At 45.4% G+C, this 20,885-nt stretch overlaps 1 protein-coding gene across 3 annotated transcripts in view; it reads left to right on the top strand.

Annotated features, from left to right (window-relative positions):
• The window catches only part of zgc:174164 (uncharacterized protein LOC570656 homolog), a 49,837-nt gene extending 38,491 nt beyond the window's left edge, over window positions 1-11,346 (top strand). The window contains exons 19-23 of one of the 3 annotated variants that reach the window (XM_038984225.1): window positions 3,069-3,210; window positions 7,263-7,353; window positions 10,031-10,071; window positions 10,179-10,240; window positions 10,713-11,346. In XM_038984225.1, the coding sequence (XP_038840153.1) occupies window positions 3,069-3,210; window positions 7,263-7,353; window positions 10,031-10,071; window positions 10,179-10,240; window positions 10,713-10,750 (374 nt within the window). In that variant the 3' untranslated portion in view covers window positions 10,751-11,346. Of the gene's footprint in view, window positions 1-1,970; window positions 2,314-3,068; window positions 3,211-7,262; window positions 7,354-10,030; window positions 10,072-10,178 lie in introns of those variants that run through there. The other 2 variants (XM_038984224.1, XM_038984226.1) reach the window with 2 other exon arrangements.
• The last annotated feature ends 9,539 nt before the right edge of the window (window positions 11,347-20,885 follow it).

Raw genomic sequence — 20,885 nt, 5'->3', positions numbered from 1 at the left:
ATGTTCACTGCACACCTTTCCTGTCTCTACCTGCCTGTCATTATAGATGGGTAATGTTCACTGCACACCTTTCCTGTCTCTACCTGCCTGTCATTATAGATGGGTAATGTTCACTGCACACCTTTCCTCTCTCTACCTGCCTGTCATTATAGATAGGTACTGTTCACTGCACACCTTTCCTCTCTCTACCTGCCTGTCATTATAGATGGGTAATGTTCACTGCACACCTTTCCTCTCTCTACCTGCCTGTCATTATAGATAGGTACTGTTCACTGCACACCTTTCCTCTCTCTACCTGCCTGTCATTATAGATAGGTAATGTTCACTGCACACCTTTCCTCTCTCTACCTGCCTGTCATTATAGATGGGTACTGTTCACTGCACACCTTTCCTCTCTCTACCTGCCTGTCATTATAGATAGGTACTGTTCACTGCACACCTTTCCTCTCTCTACCTGCCTGTCATTATAGATAGGTAATGTTCACTGCACACCATTCCTCTCTCTACCTGCCTGTCATTATAGATAGGTACTGTTCACTGCACACCTTTCCTCTCTCTACCTGCCTGTCATTATAGATAGGTACTGTTCACTGCACACCTTTCCTGTCTCTACCTGCCTGTCATTATAGATGGGTAATGTTCACTGCACACCTTTCCTGTCTCTACCTGCCTGTCATTATAGATAGGTACTGTTCACTGCACACCTTTCCTGTCTCTACCTGCCTGTCATTATAGATGGGTAATGTTCACTGCACACCTTTCCTGTCTCTACCTGCCTGTCATTATAGATGGGTAATGTTCACTGCACACCTTTCCTGTCTCTACCTGCCTGTCATTATAGATGGGTAATGTTCACTGCACACCTTTCCTGTCTCTACCTGCCTGTCATTATAGATGGGTAATGTTCACTGCACACCTTTCCTGTCTCTACCTGCCTGTCATTATAGATGGGTAATGTTCACTGCACACCTTTCCTGTCTCTACCTGCCTGTCATTATAGATGGGTACTGTTCACTGCACACCTTTCCTGTCTCTACCTGCCTGTCATTATAGATAGGTACTGTTCACTGCACACCTTTCCTGTCTCTACCTGCCTGTCATTATAGATGGGTAATGTTCACTGCACACCTTTCCTGTCTCTACCTGCCTGTCATTATAGATAGGTACTGTTCACTGCACACCTTTCCTGTCTCTACCTGCCTGTCATTATAGATGGGTAATGTTCACTGCACACCTTTCCTGTCTCTACCTGCCTGTCATTATAGATAGGTACTGTTCACTGCACACCTTTCCTGTCTCTACCTGCCTGTCATTATAGGTAGGTACTGTTCACTGCACACCTTTCCTGTCTCTACCTGCCTGTCATTATAGGTAGGTACTGTTCACTGCACACCTTTCCTGTCTCTACCTGCCTGTCATTATAGATAGGTACTGTTCACTGCACACCTTTCCTGTCTCTACCTGCCTGTCATTATAGATAGGTACTGTTCACTGCACACCTTTCCTGTCTCTACCTGCCTGTCATTATAGATAGGTACTGTTCACTGCACACCTTTCCTGTCTCTACCTGCCTGTCATTATAGATGGGTAATGTTCACTGCACACCTTTCCTGTCTCTACCTGCCTGTCATTATAGATGGGTAATGTTCACTGCACACCTTTCCTGTCTCTACCTGCCTGTCATTATAGATAGGTAATGTTCACTGCACACCTTTCCTGTCTCTACCTGCCTGTCATTATAGATGGGTAATGTTCACTGCACACCTTTCCTGTCTCTACCTGCCTGTCATTATAGATGGGTAATGTTCACTGCACACCTTTCCTCTGTCTACCTGCCTGTCATTATAGATGGGTAATGTTCACTGCACACCTTTCCTGTCTCTACCTGCCTGTCATTATAGATAGGTAATGTTCACTCTGACGGACAGCCTGCTGACCTTCACTAATAACTGTCCCTCTGCTCCTCCCAGATTATTCCCTGAGGGACGGCCTGCTGACCTTCACTAATAACTATCCCTCTGCTGCTCCCAGATTATTCCCTGAGGGACGGCCTGCTGACCTTCACTAATAACTATCCCTCTGCTGCTCCCAGATTATTCCCTGAGGGACGGCCTGCTGACCTTCACTAATAACTATCCCTCTGCTGCTCCCAGATTATTCCCTGAGGGACGGCCTGCTGACCTTCACTAATAACTATCCCTCTGCTGCTCCCAGATTATTCCCTGAGGGACGGCCTGCTGACCTTCACTAATAACTATCCCTCTGCTGCTCCCAGATTATTCCCTGAGGGACGGCCTGCTGACCTTCACTAATAACTATCCCTCTGCTGCTCCCAGATTATTCCCTGAGGGACGGCCTGCTGATCGTCACTAATAACTATCCCTCTGCTGCTCCCAGATTATTCCCTGAGGGACGGCCTGCTGACCTTCACTAATAACTATCCCTCTGCTGCTCCCAGATTATTCCCTGAGGGACGGCCTGCTGATCGTCACTAATAACTATCCCTCTGCTGCTCCCAGATTATTCCCTGAGGGATGGCCTGCTGACCTTCACTAATAACTATCCCTCTGCTGCTCCCAGATTATTCCCTGAGGGACGGCCTGCTGACCTTCACTAATAACTTTCCCTCTGCTGCTCCCAGATTATTCCCTGAGGGACGGCCTGCTGACCTTCACTAATAACTATCCCTCTGCTGCTCCCAGATTATTCCCTGAGGGACGACCTGCTGACTTTCACTAATAACTATCCCTCTGCTGCTCCCAGATTATTCCCTGAGGGACGGCCTGCTGATCTTCACTAATAACCATCCCTCTGCTGCTCCCAGATTATTCCCTGAGGGACGGCCTGCTGATTTTCACTAATATCTATCACTCTGCTGCTCTCAGATTATTCCCTAAGGGACGGCCTGCTGATCTTCACTAATAACTGTCCCTCTGCTTCTCCCAGATTATTCCCTGAGGGACGGCCTGCTGATCGTCACTAATAACTATCACTCTGCTGCTCCCAGATTATTCCCTGAGGGACGGCCTGCTGACCTTCACTAATAACTATCCCTCTTCTGCTCCCAGATTATTCCCTGAGGGACGGCCTGCTGATCTTCTTCCTGCTGGTGGTTCCCATCCTGGTGCTCCTGGTGTTAGTGCTGCTCTATGTGTTTAGAAGGGATACCCTGGAAAGATGTCTCAAAGGACCACGCTCCAGACGCTCCAGGTAAACACTATCACCACGCTCCAGGTAAACACTATCACCACGCTCCAGGTAAACACTATCACCACGCTCCAGGTAAACACTATCACCACGCTCCAGGTAAACACTATCACCACGCTCCAGGTAAACACTGTCTATCACCACGCTCCAGGTAAACACTGTCTATCACCACGCTCCAGACGCTCCAGGTAAACACTATCACCACGCTCCAGGTAAACACTGTCTATCACCACGCTCCAGACGCTCCAGGTAAACACTATCACCACGCTCCAGGTAAACACTGTCTATCACCACGCTCCAGGTAAACACTGTCTATCACCACGCTCCAGGTAAACACTGTCTATCACCACGCTCCAGGTAAACACTGTCTATCACCACGCTCCAGGTAAACACTATCACCACGCTCCAGGTAAACACTGTCTATCACCACGCTCCAGGTAAACACTGTCTATCACCACGCTCCAGACGCTCCAGGTAAACACTGTCTATCACCACGCTCCAGGTAAACACTGTCTATCACCACGCTCCAGGCGCTCCAGGTAAACACTGTCTATCACCACGATCCAGACGCTCCAGGTAAACACTGTCTATCACCACGCTTCAGACGCTCCAGGTAAACACTGTCTATCACCACGCTCCAGACGCTCCAGGTAAACACTGTCTATCACCACGCTTCAGACGCTCCAGGTAAACACTGTCTATCACCACGCTCCAGACGCTCCAGGTAAACACTGTCTATCACCACGCTCCAGGCGCTCCAGGTAAACACTGTCTATCACCACGCTCCAGGTAAACACTGTCTATCACCACGCTTCAGACGCTCCAGGTAAACACTGTCTATCACCACGCTCCAGGCGCTCCAGGTAAACACTGTCTATCACCACGCTCCAGGTAAACACTGTCTATCACCACGCTCCAGGCGCTCCAGGTAAACACTGTCTATCACCACGCTCCAGGCGCTCCAGGTAAACACTGTCTATCACCACGCTCCAGGTAAACACTGTCTATCACCACGCTCCAGGCGCTCCAGGTAAACACTGTCTATCACCACGCTCCAGGCGCTCCAGGTAAACACTGTCTATCACCACGCTCCAGACGCTCCAGGTAAACACTGTCTATCACCACGCTCCAGGCGCTCCAGGTAAACACTGTCTATCACCACGCTCCAGGCGCTCCAGGTAAACACTGTCTATCACCACGCTCCAGGTAAACACTGTCTATCACCACGCTTCAGACGCTCCAGGTAAACACTGTCTATCACCACGCTCCAGGTAAACACTGTCTATCACCACGCTCCAGGCGCTCCAGGTAAACACTGTCTATCACCACGCTTCAGACGCTCCAGGTAAACACTGTCTATCATCACGCTCCAGGCGCTCCAGGTAAACACTGTCTATCACCACGCTCCAGGCGCTCCAGGTAAACACTGTCTATCACCACGCTCCAGGCGCTCCAGGTAAACACTGTCTATCACCACGCTCCAGGTAAACACTGTCTATCACCACGCTCCAGGCGCTCCAGGTAAACACTGTCTATCACCACGCTCCAGGCGCTCCAGGTAAACACTGTCTATCACCACGCTTCAGACGCTCCAGGTAAACACTGTCTATCACCACGCTCCAGGCGCTCCAGGTAAACACTGTCTATCACCACGCTCCAGGCGCTCCAGGTAAACACTGTCTATCACCACGCTCCAGACGCTCCAGGTAAACACTGTCTATCACCACGCTCCAGACGCTCCAGGTAAACACTGTCTATCACCACGCTCCAGGCGCTCCAGGTAAACACTGTCTATCACCACGCTCCAGGTAAACACTGTCTATCACCACGGTTCCATCCACAGTTTTTATGTGAGTAAAGTCATAACCTATTAAAATAATGATCATGACAGCTGTGATGGAAACAGGACGTGGAAACATATTGAACTTTACATTTTTATTCGGTACACGAATACTTTAGCGAAGAAGTACATTTTGTGTGCACTATGTCATCACGCACTGATTTTTATCAGCAAAAACTATATTTGATGGAAACACCACTGGTGGGAAAAATGTGCATATTTTCGTAATGCGGATTCTAGAGTATTCCTCTGTAATGCTATCGCTAATTGGATGGACGCCTAGCAGCTATGGACGCCTAGCAGCTATGGACGCCTAGCAGCTATGGACGCCTAGCAGCTATGGACGCCTAGCAGCTATGGACGCCTAGCAGCTATGGACGCCTAGCAGCTATGGACGCCTAGCAGCTATGGACGCCTAGCAGCTATGGACGCCTAGCAGCTATGGACGCCTAGCTATGGACACTTACAGTTGAAGTCGGAAGTTTACATACACCTTAGCCAAATACATTTAAACTCAGTTTTTCACAATTCCTGACATTTAATCCCAGTAAAAATTCCCTGTTTTAGGTCCGTTAGGATCACCACTTTATTTTAAGAATGTGAAATGTCAGAATAATAGTAGAGAGACAATGATTTATTTCAGCTTTTATCACACTTTTTCAGTTCTGCCCACAAATTTTCGATGGGATTGAGGTCAGGGCTTTGTGACGGCCACTCCAATACCTTGACTTTGTTGTCCTTAAACCATTTTGCCACAACTTTGGAAGAATGCTTGGGGTCATTGTCCATTTGGAAGACCCATTTGCGACCAAGCTTTAACTTCCTGACTGATGTCTTGATGTTTCTTCAAAATATCCACATCGTTTTCCTTCCTCATGATGCCATCTATTTTGTGAAGTGCACCAGTCCCTCCTGCAGCAAAGCATCCCCACAACATGATGCTGCCATCCCCGTGCTTCACGGTTGGGATGGTGTTCTTGGCTTGCAAACATCCCCCTTTTTCCTCCAAACGTAACGATGGTCATTATGGCCAAACAGTTCTATTTTCGTTTCATCAGAAGAGAGGACATTTCTCCAAAAAGTACGATCTTTGACCCCATGTGCAGTTGCAAACCATAGTCCGGCGTTTTTAATGGAGGTTTTGGAGCAGCGGCTTCTTCCTTGCTGAGCGGCCTTTCAGGTTATGTCGATATAGGACTCGTTTTACTGTGGATATAGATACTTTTGTAACTGTTTCCTCCAGCATCTTCACAAGGTCCTTTGCTGTTGTTCTGGGATTGATTTGCACTTTTCGCACCAAAGTACGTTCATCTCTAGGAGACAGAATGTGTCTCCTTCCTGAGCGGTATGACGGCTGCGTGGTCCCATGGTGTTTATACTTGCGTACTATTGTTTGTACAGATAAACGTGGTACCTTCAGGCGTTTGGAAATTTCTCCCAAGGATGAACCAGACTTGTGGAGGTCTACCATTGTTTTTCTGAGGTCTTGACTGATCTCTTTTGATTTCCCCATGATGTCAAGCAAAGAGGCACTGAGTTTGAAGGTAGGCCTTGAAATACATCCACAGGTACACCTCCAATTGACTCAAATGATGTCAATTAGCCTATCAGAAGCTTCCAAAGCCATGACATCATTTTCTGGAATTTTCCAAGCTGTACAGTCAATTTAGTGTATGTAAACTTCTGACCCACTGGAATTGTGATACAGGGAATTATAAGTGAAATAATCTGTCTATAAACAATTGTTGGAAAAATTACTTGCGTCATGCACAAAGTAGATGTCCTAACACTTGCCAAAACTATAGTTTGTTAACAAGAAATTTGTGGAGTGGTTGAAAAATGAGTTTTAATGACTCCAACCTAAGTGTATGTAAACTTCTGACTTCAACTGTAGCTATGGACACCTAGCTTATGGACACCTAGCTTATGGACACCTAGCTTATGGACACCTAGCTCATGGACATCTAGCTTATGAGTAAACCAACAAAATGTCAATAAAGATTCTTGTCTCTGTAAATTGGGTTCATCTCATCACAAAACCGTACAAACCTAGTTTGTGGCACTTCTTTGATTAGTTTAACAGGTTATTCTTTAGTTTAACAGGTTGTGTGACATGGAAATTGTATGAGATTAAAAGCATATAGTATGTAAAACTGGGTGACTTTCTCCCGGTCACAGCTGTTGCATTTCACATGATGATTTCTAATGTACGCAGGTCAGGGAACACAGCGAATGGCCAAGCGAATGGCAATGTCCCGAAAACACCAACTCCACAGCCCCTGGCAACACAGGCCTCACCCCCTCAGGTAAACTGTTCCCCCAGCAACACAGGCCCCACCCCCTCGGGTAAACAGTTCCACTGCATGTGCAGTGGGATCTGATATTGACACCCTTGATAAAAATGACCACAAAATAAATCATTCAAATACTGATCTATTAAAAAAATATAAATTATATTATTTAATACATAATTCTCAAAGGTACGGGTCAAAATTATTGACACCCCTGTCTTTAATACCTTTCAGTACCTGACCTTGTGAGGAAAACAGCACTGAGCCTTTTTATAAAATATTTTATGAGTTGGAGAACACATTAGGAGGGATCTTAGACCAGTCCTCCATACAGAACACGTACAGATCCTTGATATCCTTTGTCTGTGCTTATTACCCTCCTCAATTCAAAACACAGGTTTTCAATGGATTTCAAGTCTGGAGACTGAGATGGCCATCGCTAAACGTTGATTATGAATGTTGCATTGGAAGCGGTGCTTTGGTCAGATGAAAATACAGGCCACGTACACCAGTGGTGGGTTCGGTGTGTCTGAGAATGCATGAGCGGAAAAGAACCGCCTACCTACTGTATAATATGGTGGTGGATCTTTGATGTTATGGGGCTATTTAGCTTCCGCTGGTCCTGGGGGCCTTGTTAAAGTCAACGGCATCATCAACTTTACCCAGTACCAGGATATTTTAGTCAAAAACCTGGTTGACTCTGTGAGGAGGCTGAAACATGACCGCAAGTGGCTCTTCCAGCAAGCACACATTAAAATCCACTAAGAAATTGTTATTTGGCTACATAATCAACATTTAGCGATGGCCATCTCAGTCTCCGGACTTGAAATCCATTGAAAACCTGTGTTTTGAACTGAGGGTTGTACATAAGCACAGAGAAAGGATATCAAGGATCTGGGAGTGTTCTGTATGGAGGACTGGTCTAAGATCCCTCCTAATGCATTGTTGGTGAAGGGCTTGTCAGTAAGCATTTCACTGTAAGGTCTACTAGACCTGTTGTATTCAGCGCATGTGACAAATATGTTCTCAAACTCATAAAACATTTTAGAAAAATGCTCAGTGCTGTTATCCTCGCAAAGTGAGATATGGAAAACAGGGGTGTCCATTGTTACCCTACCTTTTTGAGAAAAAAATGGGTTTTGCATACAATATAGCTCAATATTTTTATTTATTTTATAGTCATTTTTGCTCATCTTTGTTAAGGGGGTAAATCATTTCAGACCGTACTGTCTTTGTTAAGGGGGGAAATCATTTCAGACCCTACTATGTCTTTATTAAGGGGGTAAATAATTTCAGACCCCACTATGTCTTTGTTAAGGGGGTAAATCATTTCAGACCCTACTGTCTTTATTAAGGGGGTAAATCATTTCAGACCGTACTGTCTTTGTTAAGGGGGGAAATCATTTCAGACCCTACTATGTCTTTATTAAGGGGGTAAATAATTTCAGACCCCACTATGTCTTTGTTAAGGGGGTAAATCATTTCAGACCCTACTGTCTTTATTAAGGGGGTAAATCATTTCAGACCGTACTGTCTTTGTTAAGGGGGGAAATCATTTCAGACCCTACTATGTCTTTATTAAGGGGGTAAATAATTTCAGACCCCACTATGTCTTTGTTAAGGGGGTAAATCATTTCAGACCCTACTATGTCTTTGTTAAGGGGGTAAATCATTTCAGATCTTACTGTCTTTATTAAGTGGGTAAATCATTTCAGACCCTACTATGTCCTTGTTAAGGGGGTAAATCATTTCAGACCCCACTATGTCTTTGTTAAGGGGGTAAATCATTTCAGACCCTACTATGTCTTTGTTAAGGGGGTAAATCATTTCAGATCTTACTGTCTTTATTAAGTGGGTAAATCATTTCAGACCCTACTATGTCCTTGTTAAGGGGGTAAATCATTTCAGACCCTACTGTCTTTATTAAGTGGGTAAATCATTTCAGACCCTACTGTCTTTATTAAGTGGGTAAATCATTTCAGACCCTACTGTCTTTATTAAGGGGGACAGGGTCCAGAGCTGAGCAGGTTTTTCCATCAACTGCCATCATGGTCAAAGTTTGCAGGGAAATCATCCTTTTGAAGGGATTAAACCTAAAGCCTCAAACATGTCTGGTTGGACCTCTAGCCTGGTAACGGGAGTGTGCTATACAACACAAACAGATCTAGCCTGGTCATGGGAGAGGGCTATACAACACAAACAGATCTAGCCTGGTCATGGGAGAGGGCTATACAACACAAACAGATCTAGCCTGGTCATGGGAGTTGGCTATACAACACAAACAGATCTAGCCTGGTCATGGGAGAGGGCTATACAACACAAACAGATCTAGCCTGGTCATGGGAGTGGGCTATACAACACAAACAGATCTAGCCTGGTCATGGGAGTGGACTATACAACACTAACAGATCTAGCCTGGTCATGGGAGTGTGCTATACAACACACACAGATCTAGCCTGGTCATGGGAGTGGACTATACAACACAAACAGATCTAGCCTGGTAACGGGAGAGGGCTATACAACACTAACAGATCTAGCCTGGTCATGGGAGTGGACTATACAACACAAACAGGTCTAGCCTGGTCATGGGAGTGGGCTGTACAACACAAACAGATCTAGGACCTTTTCCAGTACATGACTTATTAATAATTTTACATGTTGTAGTAATTCTGCTCTCTTCATCTGTTTCCAGCCAATGCCTACATATCCACCATCCTCTACCTCAGCACCCAGGTATTAATGCTTTATCGTAGCATATTTTGACTTTCATTTGGGGGGGAAAATGTTTTAGTAGTATGTTTTATTTTTAATGTTGATTTTTGTTTGAATATGCCACTTAGGTATGGAGAAAACAACAATTGGAACCGACCTCCTGCCACCCAGCCACCTCTGCCCCAGCAAGGACCAGGTGTTCCCAAACCTATCCCTCCCAAGCATTAACCCTAACCCTAACTGACCTCCTGCCACCCAGCCACCTCTGCCCCAGCAAGGACCAGGTGTTCCCATCCCTCCCAAGCATTAACCCTAACCAACCTCCTGCCACCCAGCCACCTCTGCCCCAGCAAGGACCAGGTGTTCCCATCCCTCCCAAGCATTAACCCTAACCAACCTCCTGCCACCCAGCCACCTCTGCCCCAGCAAGGACCAGGTGTTCCCATCCCTCCCAAGCATTAACCCTGACCCTAACCAACCTCCTGCCACCCAGCCACCTCTGCCCCAGCAAGGACCAGGTGTTCCCATCCCTCCCAAGCATTAACCCTGACCCTAACCAACCTCCTGCCACCCAGCCACCTCTGCCCCAGCAAGGACCAGGTGTTCCCATCCCTCCCAAGCATTAACCCTAACCAACCTCCTGCCACCTCTGCCCCAGCAAGGACCAGGTGTTCCCAAACCTATCCCTCCCAAGCATTAACCCTGACCCTAACCGACCTCCTGCCACCCAGCCGCCTCTGCCCCAGCAAGGACCAGGTGTTCCCATCCCTCCCAAGCATTAACCCTGACCCTAACCCTAACCAACCTCCTGCCACCCAGCCACCTCTGCCCCAGCAAGGACCAGGTGTTCCCATCCCTCCCAAGCATTAACCCTGACCCTAACCGACCTCCTGCCACCCAGCCGCCTCTGCCCCACCAAGGACCAGGTGTTCCCATCCCTCCCAAGCATTAACCCTGACACAAACACCCCTTCCAACATAATGGGGCTCTTCCCTTATTCGTTATTGTAAATTGCATATTTGGATTTTACTCACATTGTTTGTTAGTTTGTCGGTATCTCAACAACAATATTTAAACCATTTTATTGCAGGAACATGATTTGGTGATAGGGACTTTTTAAGATATTGCTTTTTACATTATACTACAGAAATGAAGGTAACATGTTTTGTAATAAAAGTATACATATTGTTGATATTGTTAAGTTCCACAAAGGCTCAATTTATTTTATGAGCTGTTTACAAGATTTTTTATATATTTAAATGTTACTCCTAATAAATATTGAATATAAGATTTCTAGCCTTATTTTCCTGTGTTTTATTAGGCCTATCTTTCATTCCGAGGTACAGTAGAATATTACCAGAGTTTCTAAACCCAGAGGCTCAACATCGTGAGATTTCTGGTGACTCTTGTGAAACAGACCAGGCCGGGGTCAAATCAAATTATTTCTCACATACTTTATAGACAACAGGTGTAGACTAACAGTGGAAATGCTTACTTACAGGTTATTTTCCAACAATGCCGAGTTAAAGATAAGATGTAACTTTTTTTTTTTTTTAAATGTGTAGTGACACGAGGAATAAATATACAGTGAATAACGAATAACACTGACGAGTAGATAATAACATGGCTATATACAGGGAGTAGATAACATGGCTATATACAGGGAGTAGATAACATGGCTATATACAGGGAGTAGATAACATGGCTATATACAGGGAGTAGATAACATGGCTATATACAGGGAGTAGATAACATGGCTATATACAGGAAGTAGATAACATGGCTATATACAGGAAGTAGATAACATGGCTATATACAGGAAGTAGATAACATGGCTATATACAGGAAGTAGATAATAACATGGCTATATACAGGAAGTAGATAATAACATGGCTATATACAGGAAGTAGATAACATGGCTATATACAGGAAGTAGATAATAACATGGCTATATACAGGAAGTAGATAATAACATGGCTATATACAGGGAGTAGATAATAACATGGCTATATACAGGAAGTAGATAATAACATGGCTATATACAGGGAGTAGATAACATGGCTATATACAGGGAGTAGATAACATGGCTATATACAGGGAGTAGATAATAACATGGCTATATACAGGAAGTAGATAACATGGCTATATACAGGAAGTAGATAATAACATGGCTATATACAGGAAGTAGATAATAACATGGCTATATACAGGAAGTAGATAATAACATGGCTATATACAGGGAGTAGAATATAACATGGCTATATACAGGAAGTAGATAACATGGCTATATACAGGAAGTAGATAATAACATGGCTATATACAGGAAGTAGATAATAACATGGCTATATACAGGGAGTAGATAACATGGCTATATACAGGAAGTAGATAACATGGCTATATACAGGAAGTAGATAACATGGCTATATACAGGGAGTAGATAACATGGCTATATACAGGGAGTAGATAATAACATGGCTATATACAGGAAGTAGAATATAACATGGCTATATACAGGAAGTAGATAATAACCTGGCTATATACAGGGAGTAGATAATAACATGGCTATATACAGGGAGTAGATAATAACATGGCTATATACAGGGAGTAGATAATAACATGGCTATATACAGGAAGTAGATAACATGGCTATATACAGGAAGTAGATAACATGGCTATATACAGGGAGTAGATAACATGGCTATATATAGGGAGTAGATAATAACATGGCTATATACAGGAAGTAGATAACATGGCTATATACAGGAAGTAGATAATAACCTGGCTATATACAGGGAGTAGATAATAACATGGCTATATACAGGAAGTAGATAACATGGCTGTATATATATATATGGTGCATTTGGAAAGTATTCAGACCCCTTGACTTTCTCAATTTATTTTATGTTAGTCTTACTCTAAAATATATATTTTTTAAATAATAAATAATCAATCTACACACAATACCCCATAATGACATCACAATACCCCATAATGACATCACAATACCCCATAATGACAAAGTGAAAACAGGTTTAGACGTTTTTGCACATTTCTAAAAAAAAAAAAATAAGTATTCAGACCCTTTGCTATGAGACTCATATTGAGCTCAGGTGCCCCCTGTTTCCATTGATCATCTTTGAGATGTTTCTACAACTTGATTGGAGTCCACCTGTGCCAAATTAAATTGATTGGACAGGATTTGGCAAGGCACACACCTGTCTATGTAAGGTCCCACAGTTGACAGTGCATCTCAGAACAAAAACCAAGCCATGAGGTCTAAGGAATTGTCAGTAGAGCTCCGAGACAGGATTGTGTTGAGGCACAGATCTAGGGAAGGGTACCAAAACATTTCTGCAGCATTGAAGGTCCCCAAGAACACGGTGGCCTCCGTCATTCTTAAGTGGAAGAAGTTTGGAACCACCAAGACTCTTCCTAGAGTTGACCGCCTGGCCAAACTGAGCAATCGGGGGAGAAGGGCCTTGGTCAGGGAGGTGACCAAGAACCTGATGGTCACTCTGACAGAGCTCCAGAGTTCCTCTGTGGAGATGGAAGAACCCTCCAGAAGGACAACCATCTCTGCAGCACTCCACCAATCAGGCCATTATGGTAGAGAGGCCAGACGGAAGCCACTCCTCAGTAAAAGGCACATGACAGCCCGCTTTGAGTTTGCCAAAAGTAATCTAAAGACTCTCAGGCCATGAGAAAAAAGATTCTTTAGTCTGATGAAACCAAGATGAAACTCTTTGGCCTGAAGGCCAAGCATCACGTCTGGTGGAAACCTGGCACCACCCCTACAGTGAAGCATGGTGGTGGCAGCATCATGCTGTGGGGATGTTTTTCAGCGGCAGGGACTGGGTGACTAGTCAGGATCGAGAGAGAGAGATTAACTGAGCAAAGTACAGAGAGATCCTTGATGAAAACTTGCTCCAGAGCACTCAGGACCTCAGACTTTGGCGAAGGTTCACCTTCCAGCAGGACAACAACCCTAAGCACATAGCCAAGACAACGCAGGAGTGGCTTCGGGACAAGTTTCTGAATATCCTTGAGCAGCCCAGCCAGAGCCCAGACTAGAACCTGATCGAACATCTCTGGAGAGACCTGAAAATAGCTGTGCAGCGACGTTCCCCATCCAACCTGACAGAGCTTGAGAGGATCTGCAGAGAAGAATGGGAGAAACTCCCCAAAATACAGGTGTGCCAAGCTTGTAGCGTCATACCCAAGACAACTCGAGGCTGTAATCGCTACCAAAGGTGCTTCAACAAAGTACTGAGTAAAGGGTCTGAATACTTATGTGGTATTCTAACCAGGGGTCAAAGTATAATTAATTTATTCCAGGTACAGAACATCCTATATGTTCACACTTACACCAACGTGTGTTATGGGCCGAATCTTAGCATTTCATATAGAACCCAGAGATCCTATTAATTCAATAGGATCTCTGTGGGCCTGGCGATAAATATTAGTCATTTAACTTAAAAATGTATGACCTTTTTATTGTGGCATAAACACAAACCAGTCATGATGTTTTTTTTCATCTGATTGTCAAACATTCTCTACTAGACCACCCGCTCACGTTCGTTCACTCTACTAGACCACCCGCTCACGTTCGTTCACTCTACTAGACCACCCGCTCACGTTCGTTCACTCTACTAGACCACCCGCTCACGTTCGTTCACTCTACTAGACCACCCGCTCACGTTCGTTCACTCTACTAGACCACCCGCTCACGTTCGTTCACTCTACTAGACCACCCGCTCACGTTCGTTCACTCTACTAGACCACCCGCTCACGTTCGTTCACTCTACTAGACCACCCGCTCACGTTCGTTCACTCTACTAGACTACCCGCTCACGTTCGTTCACTCTACTAGACTACGACGCTCACGTTCGTTCACTCTACTAGACCACCCGCTCACGTTCGTTCACTCTACTAGACCACCCGCTCACGTTCGTTCACTCTACTAGACCACCCGCTCACGTTCGTTCACTCTACTAGACCACCCGCTCACGTTCGTTCACTCTACTAGACCACCCGCTCACGTTCGTTCACTCTACTAGACCACCCGCTCACGTTCGTTCACTCTACTAGACCACCCGCTCACGTTCGTTCACTCTACTAGACCACCCGCTCACGTTCGTTCACTCTACTAGACCACCCGCTCACGTTCGTTCACTCTACTAGACCACCCGCTCACGTTCGTTCACTCTACTAGACCACCCGCTCACGTTCGTTCACTCTACTAGACCACCCGCTCACGTTCGTTCACTCTGCTAGACCACCCGCTCACGTTCGTTCACTCTACTAGACCACCCGCTCACGTTCGTTCACTCTACTAGACCACCCGCTCACGTTCGTTCACTCTACTAGACCACCCGCTCACGTTCGTTCACTCTACTAGACCACCCGCTCACGTTCGTTCACTCTACTAGACCACCCGCTCACGTTCGTTCACTCTACTAGACCACGACGCTCACGTTCGTTCACTCTACTAGACCACCCGCTCACGTTCGTTCACTCTACTAGACCACCCGCTCACGTTCGTTCACTCTACTAGACCACGACGCTCACGTTCGTTCACTCTACTAGACCACCCGCTCACGTTCGTTCACTCTACTAGACCACCCGCTCACGTTCGTTCACTCTACTAGACCACCCGCTCACGTTCGTTCACTCTACTAGACCACGACGCTCACGTTCGTTCACTCTACTAGACCACCCGCTCACGTTCGTTCACTCTACTAGACCACCCGCTCACGTTCGTTCACTCTACTAGACTACCCGCTCACGTTCGTTCACTCTACTAGACCACCCGCTCACGTTCGTTCACTCTACTAGACCACCCGCTCACGTTCGTTCACTCTACTAGACCACCCGCTCACGTTCGTTCACTCTACTAGACCACCCGCTCACGTTCGTTCACTCTACTAGACCACGACGCTCACGTTCGTTCACTCTACTAGACCACCCGCTCACGTTCGTTCACTCTACTAGACCACCCGCTCACGTTCGTTCACTCTACTAGACCACCCGCTCACGTTCGTTCACTCTACTAGACCACCCGCTCACGTTCGTTCACTCTACTAGACCACGACGCTCACGTTCGTTCATTCTACTAGACCACCCGCTCACGTTCGTTCACTCTACTAGACCACCCGCTCACGTTCGTTCACTCTACTAGACCACCCGCTCACGTTCGTTCACTCTACTAGACCACCCGCTCACGTTCGTTCACTCTACTAGACCACCCGCTCACGTTCGTTCACTCTACTAGACTACCCGCTCACGTTCGTTCACTCTACTAGACTACCCGCTCACGTTCGTTCACTCTACTAGACCACCCGCTCACGTTCGTTCACTCTACTAGACCACCCGCTCACGTTCGTTCACTCTACTAGACCACCCGCTCACGTTCGTTCACTCTACTAGACCACGACGCTCACGTTCGTTCACTCTACTAGACCACGACGCTCACGTTCGTTCATTCTACTAGACCACCCGCTCACGTTCGTTCACTCTACTAGACCACCCGCTCACGTTCGTTCACTCTACTAGACCACCCGCTCACGTTCGTTCATTCTACTAGACCACGACGCTCACGTTCGTTCACTCTACTAGACCACGACGCTCACGTTCGTTCACTCTACTAGACCACGACGCTCACGTTCGTTCACTCTACTAGACCACGACGCTCACGTTCGTTCACTCTACTAGACCACCCGCTCACGTTCGTTCATTCTACTAGACCACGACGCTCACGTTCGTTCACTCTACTAGACCACCCGCTCACGTTCGTTCACTCTACTAGACCACCCGCTCACGTTCGTTCACTCTACTAGACCACCCGCTCACGTTCGTTCACTCTACTAGACCACGACGCTCACGTTCGTTCACTCTACTAGACCACGACGCTCACGTTCGTTCACTCTACTAGACCACCCGCTCACGTTCGTTCACTCTACTAGACCACCCGCTCACGTTCGTTCACTCTACTAGACCACCCGCTCACGTTCGTTCACTCTACTAGACCACCCGCTCACGTTCGTTCACTCTACTAGACCACCCGCTCACGTTCGTTCACTCTACTAGACCACCCGCTCACGTTCGTTCACTCTACTAGACCACCCGCTCACGTTCGTTCACTCTACTAGACCACCCGCTCACGTTCGTTCACTCTACTAGACCACCCGCTCACGTTCGTTCACTCTACTAGACCACCCGCTCACGTTCGTTCACTCTACTAGACCACCCGCTCACGTTCGTTCACTCTACTAGACCACCCGCTCACGTTCGTTCACTCACACATTTCAAGCCTCCAAACAACGATGGTGAAATGGAAAGAGACATCGGTTACACAACAACAAAACAAAAAGTGTTATGACATTTTGGCTGGGCTATTGTCACTAGGCCAGAATTTACGCGTCCGCTGCTGTCCTCGCGCATCTTGGTATCTGCCACTCATCTCTGCCTCGGAAAATGTCAGTGTTCTCATTGAAACACATGGCGTTTTGGAGTATAGTCTATACCACCCGGTTTTTAATTTCTCATGCCTCTTACATGCGGTAATGATTTTATTTAAATTGAGTAATAGCCTACAATTTTCTTAACGTTTTGTTTGAATTATTGTGATGGGCTCATGTTTTTACCGGTTTGACATACCCTCACTTTATTTTGCCGGGATACCTTACCGCCTTACTCCCCCCCCCCCCGTCGCGAGGTTCTGCTCGCCTGAATATTAGAGTCAATGAGAGAGAAGTGAAAAATTATTCTTTCGTTATTCATTTTCTTGAAATATAAAGGTATAATCTAGTTTCGAGACGATGTCTTAAGTAGTTGAACTCCGACCTCGTGAAAGTGACAAACTGACACGTCTTCATCAGAGGGAGCAGAGAGGGCACACCCCTGTCCACATCTAGGGGACCACAGTGGAGAATGTGAAACGCTTCAACTTCCTTCGTGTACACATCACTGACAATACTGGCCACACCTCATTGCCTGGTTCCTCTCTAGGTTTCTTCCTAGGTTTTGGCCTTTCTAGGGAGTTTTTAGCCACTGTGCTTCTACACCTGCATTGCTTGCTGTTTGGGGGTTTTAGGCTGAGTTTCTGTACAGCACTTTGAGATATCAGCTGATGTAAGAAGGGCTATATAAATACATTTGATTTGATTTGAATATGAAATGGTCCACACAGACAGTGGGGTAAAGAAGGTGAAACAGGATGCTGGAGAAATTCAGCTTGGCCCCTAAAACCCTCACAAACTTTTGCAGAGGCATAATTGAGAGCATCCTGTCGGGCTGCCTGGTACGGCAACTGCACTGCCCGCAACCGCAGGGCTCTCCAGAGGGTGGTCTGCCCAACGCATCACCGGGGGCACACTACCTGCCCTCCAGGACACCTACACCACCCGATGTCACAGGAAGGCCAAAAAGATCATCAAGGACGACAACCACCCGAGCCACTGCCTGTTCACCCCGCTATCATCCAGAAGGCGAGCGAGGTCAGTACAGGTGCATCAAAGCTGGGACCAAGAGACTGAAAAACATCTATCTCAAGGCCATCAGACTGTTAAATAGCCATCACTAGCCAGCTACCACCTGGTTACTCATCCCTGCACCTTAGAGGCTGCTGCCCTATGTACATAGACATGGAACCACTTTAATAATGTTTACATACTGTTTTACTAATTTCATATGTATATACTGTTTTTTTAGTCAATGCCACTCCAACATTGCTCGTCTTAATATTTATATATTTCTTAATTACATACATCTTACTTTTAGATGTGTGTATTGTTGTGAATTGTTAGATACTACTGCACTGTTGGAGCTAGGAACATAAGCATTTAGTTAGATACTACTGCACTGTTGGAGATAGGAACACAAGCATTTAGTTAGATACTACTGCACTGTTGGAGCTAGGAACACAAGCATTTAGTTAGATACTACTGCACTGTTGGAGCTAGGAACATAAGCATTTAGTTAGATACTACTACACTGTTGGAGCTAGGAACACAAGCATTTAGTTAGATACTACTGCACTGTTGGAGTTAGGAACATAAGCATTTAGTTAGATACTACTGCACTGTTGGAGCTGGAAACACAAGCATTTAGTTAGATACTACTGCACTGTTGGAGCTAGGAACACAAGCATTTAGTTAGATACTACTGCACTGTTGGAGCTAGGAACATAAGCATTTAGTTAGATACTACTGCACTGTTGGAGCTAGGAACATAAGCATTTAGTTAGATACTACTGCACTGTTGGAGCTAGGAACACAAGCATTTAGTTAGATACTACTGCACTGTTGGAGCTAGGAACATAAGCATTTAGTTAGATATTACTGCACTGTTGGAGCTAGGAACATAAGCATTTAGTTAGATACTACTGCACTGTTGGAGCTAGGAACACAAGCATTTAGTTAGATACTACTGCACTGTTGGAGCTAGGAACACAAGCATTTAGTTAGATACTACTGCACTGTTGGAGCTAGGAACACAAGCATTTAGTTAGATATTACTGCACTGTTGGAGCTAGGAACACAAGCATTTAGTTAGATACTACTGCACTGTTGGAGCTAGGAACACAAGCATTTAGTTAGATACTACTGCACTGTTGGAGCTAGGAACACAAGCATTTAGTTAGATATTACTGCACTGTTGGAGCTAGAAACACAAGCATTTAGTTAGATACTACTGCACTGTTGGAGCTAGGAACACAAGCATTTAGTTAGATACTACTGCACTGTTGGAGCTAGGAACACAAGCATTTAGTTAGATACTACTGCACTGTTGGAGCTAGGAACACAAGCATTTAGTTAGATATTACTGCACTGTTGGAGCTAGAAACACAAGCATTTAGTTAGATACTACTGCACTGTTGGAGCTAGGAACACAAGCATTTAGTTAGATACTACTGCACTGTTGGAGCTAGAAACACAAGCATTTAGTTAGATACTACTGCACTGTTGGAGCTAGGAACACAAGCATTTAGTTAGATACTACTGCACTGTTGGAGCTAGAAACACAAGCATTTAGTTAGATACTACTGCACTGTTGGAGCTAGGAACACAAGCATTTAGTTAGATACTACTGCACTGTTGGAGCTAGAAACACAAGCATTTAGTTAGATACTACTGCACTGTTGGAGCTAGGAACACAAGCATTTAGTTAGATACTACTGCACTGTTGGAGCTAGAAACACAAGCATTTAGTTAGATACTACTGCACTCTTGGAGCTAGGAACACAAGCATTTAGTTAGATACTACTGCACTGTTGGAGCTAGGAACACAAGCATTTAGTTAGATACTACTGCACTGTTGGAGCTAGGAACACAAGCATTTAGTTAGATACTACTGCACTGTTGGAGCTAGGAACATAAGCATTTAGTTAGATACTACTGCACTGTTGGAGCTAGGAACATAAGCATTTAGTTAGATACTACTGCACTGTTGGAGCTAGAAACACAAGCATTTAGTTAGATATTACTGCACTGTTGGAGCTAGGAACACAAGCATTTAGTTAGATACTACTGCACTGTTGGAGCTAGGAACACAAGCATTTAGTTAGATACTACTGCACTGTTGGAGCTAGGAACACAAGCATTTAGTTAGATACTACTGCACTGTTGGAGCTAGGAACACAAGCATTTAGTTAGATACTACTGCACTGTTGGAGCTAGGAACACAAGCATTTAGTTAGATACTACTGCACTGTTGGAGCTAGGAACACAAGCATTTAGTTAGATACTACTGCACTGTTGGAGCTAGGAACACAAGCATTTAGTTAGATACTACTGCACTGTTGGAGCTAGGAACACAAGCATTTAGTTAGATACTAC

Source organism: Salvelinus namaycush, unplaced genomic scaffold (genome assembly GCF_016432855.1).
Source record: "Salvelinus namaycush isolate Seneca unplaced genomic scaffold, SaNama_1.0 Scaffold223, whole genome shotgun sequence".
Classification (NCBI taxonomy): domain Eukaryota; kingdom Metazoa; phylum Chordata; class Actinopteri; order Salmoniformes; family Salmonidae; genus Salvelinus; species Salvelinus namaycush.
This window is presented reverse-complemented; position numbering and strand designations above follow the sequence as displayed.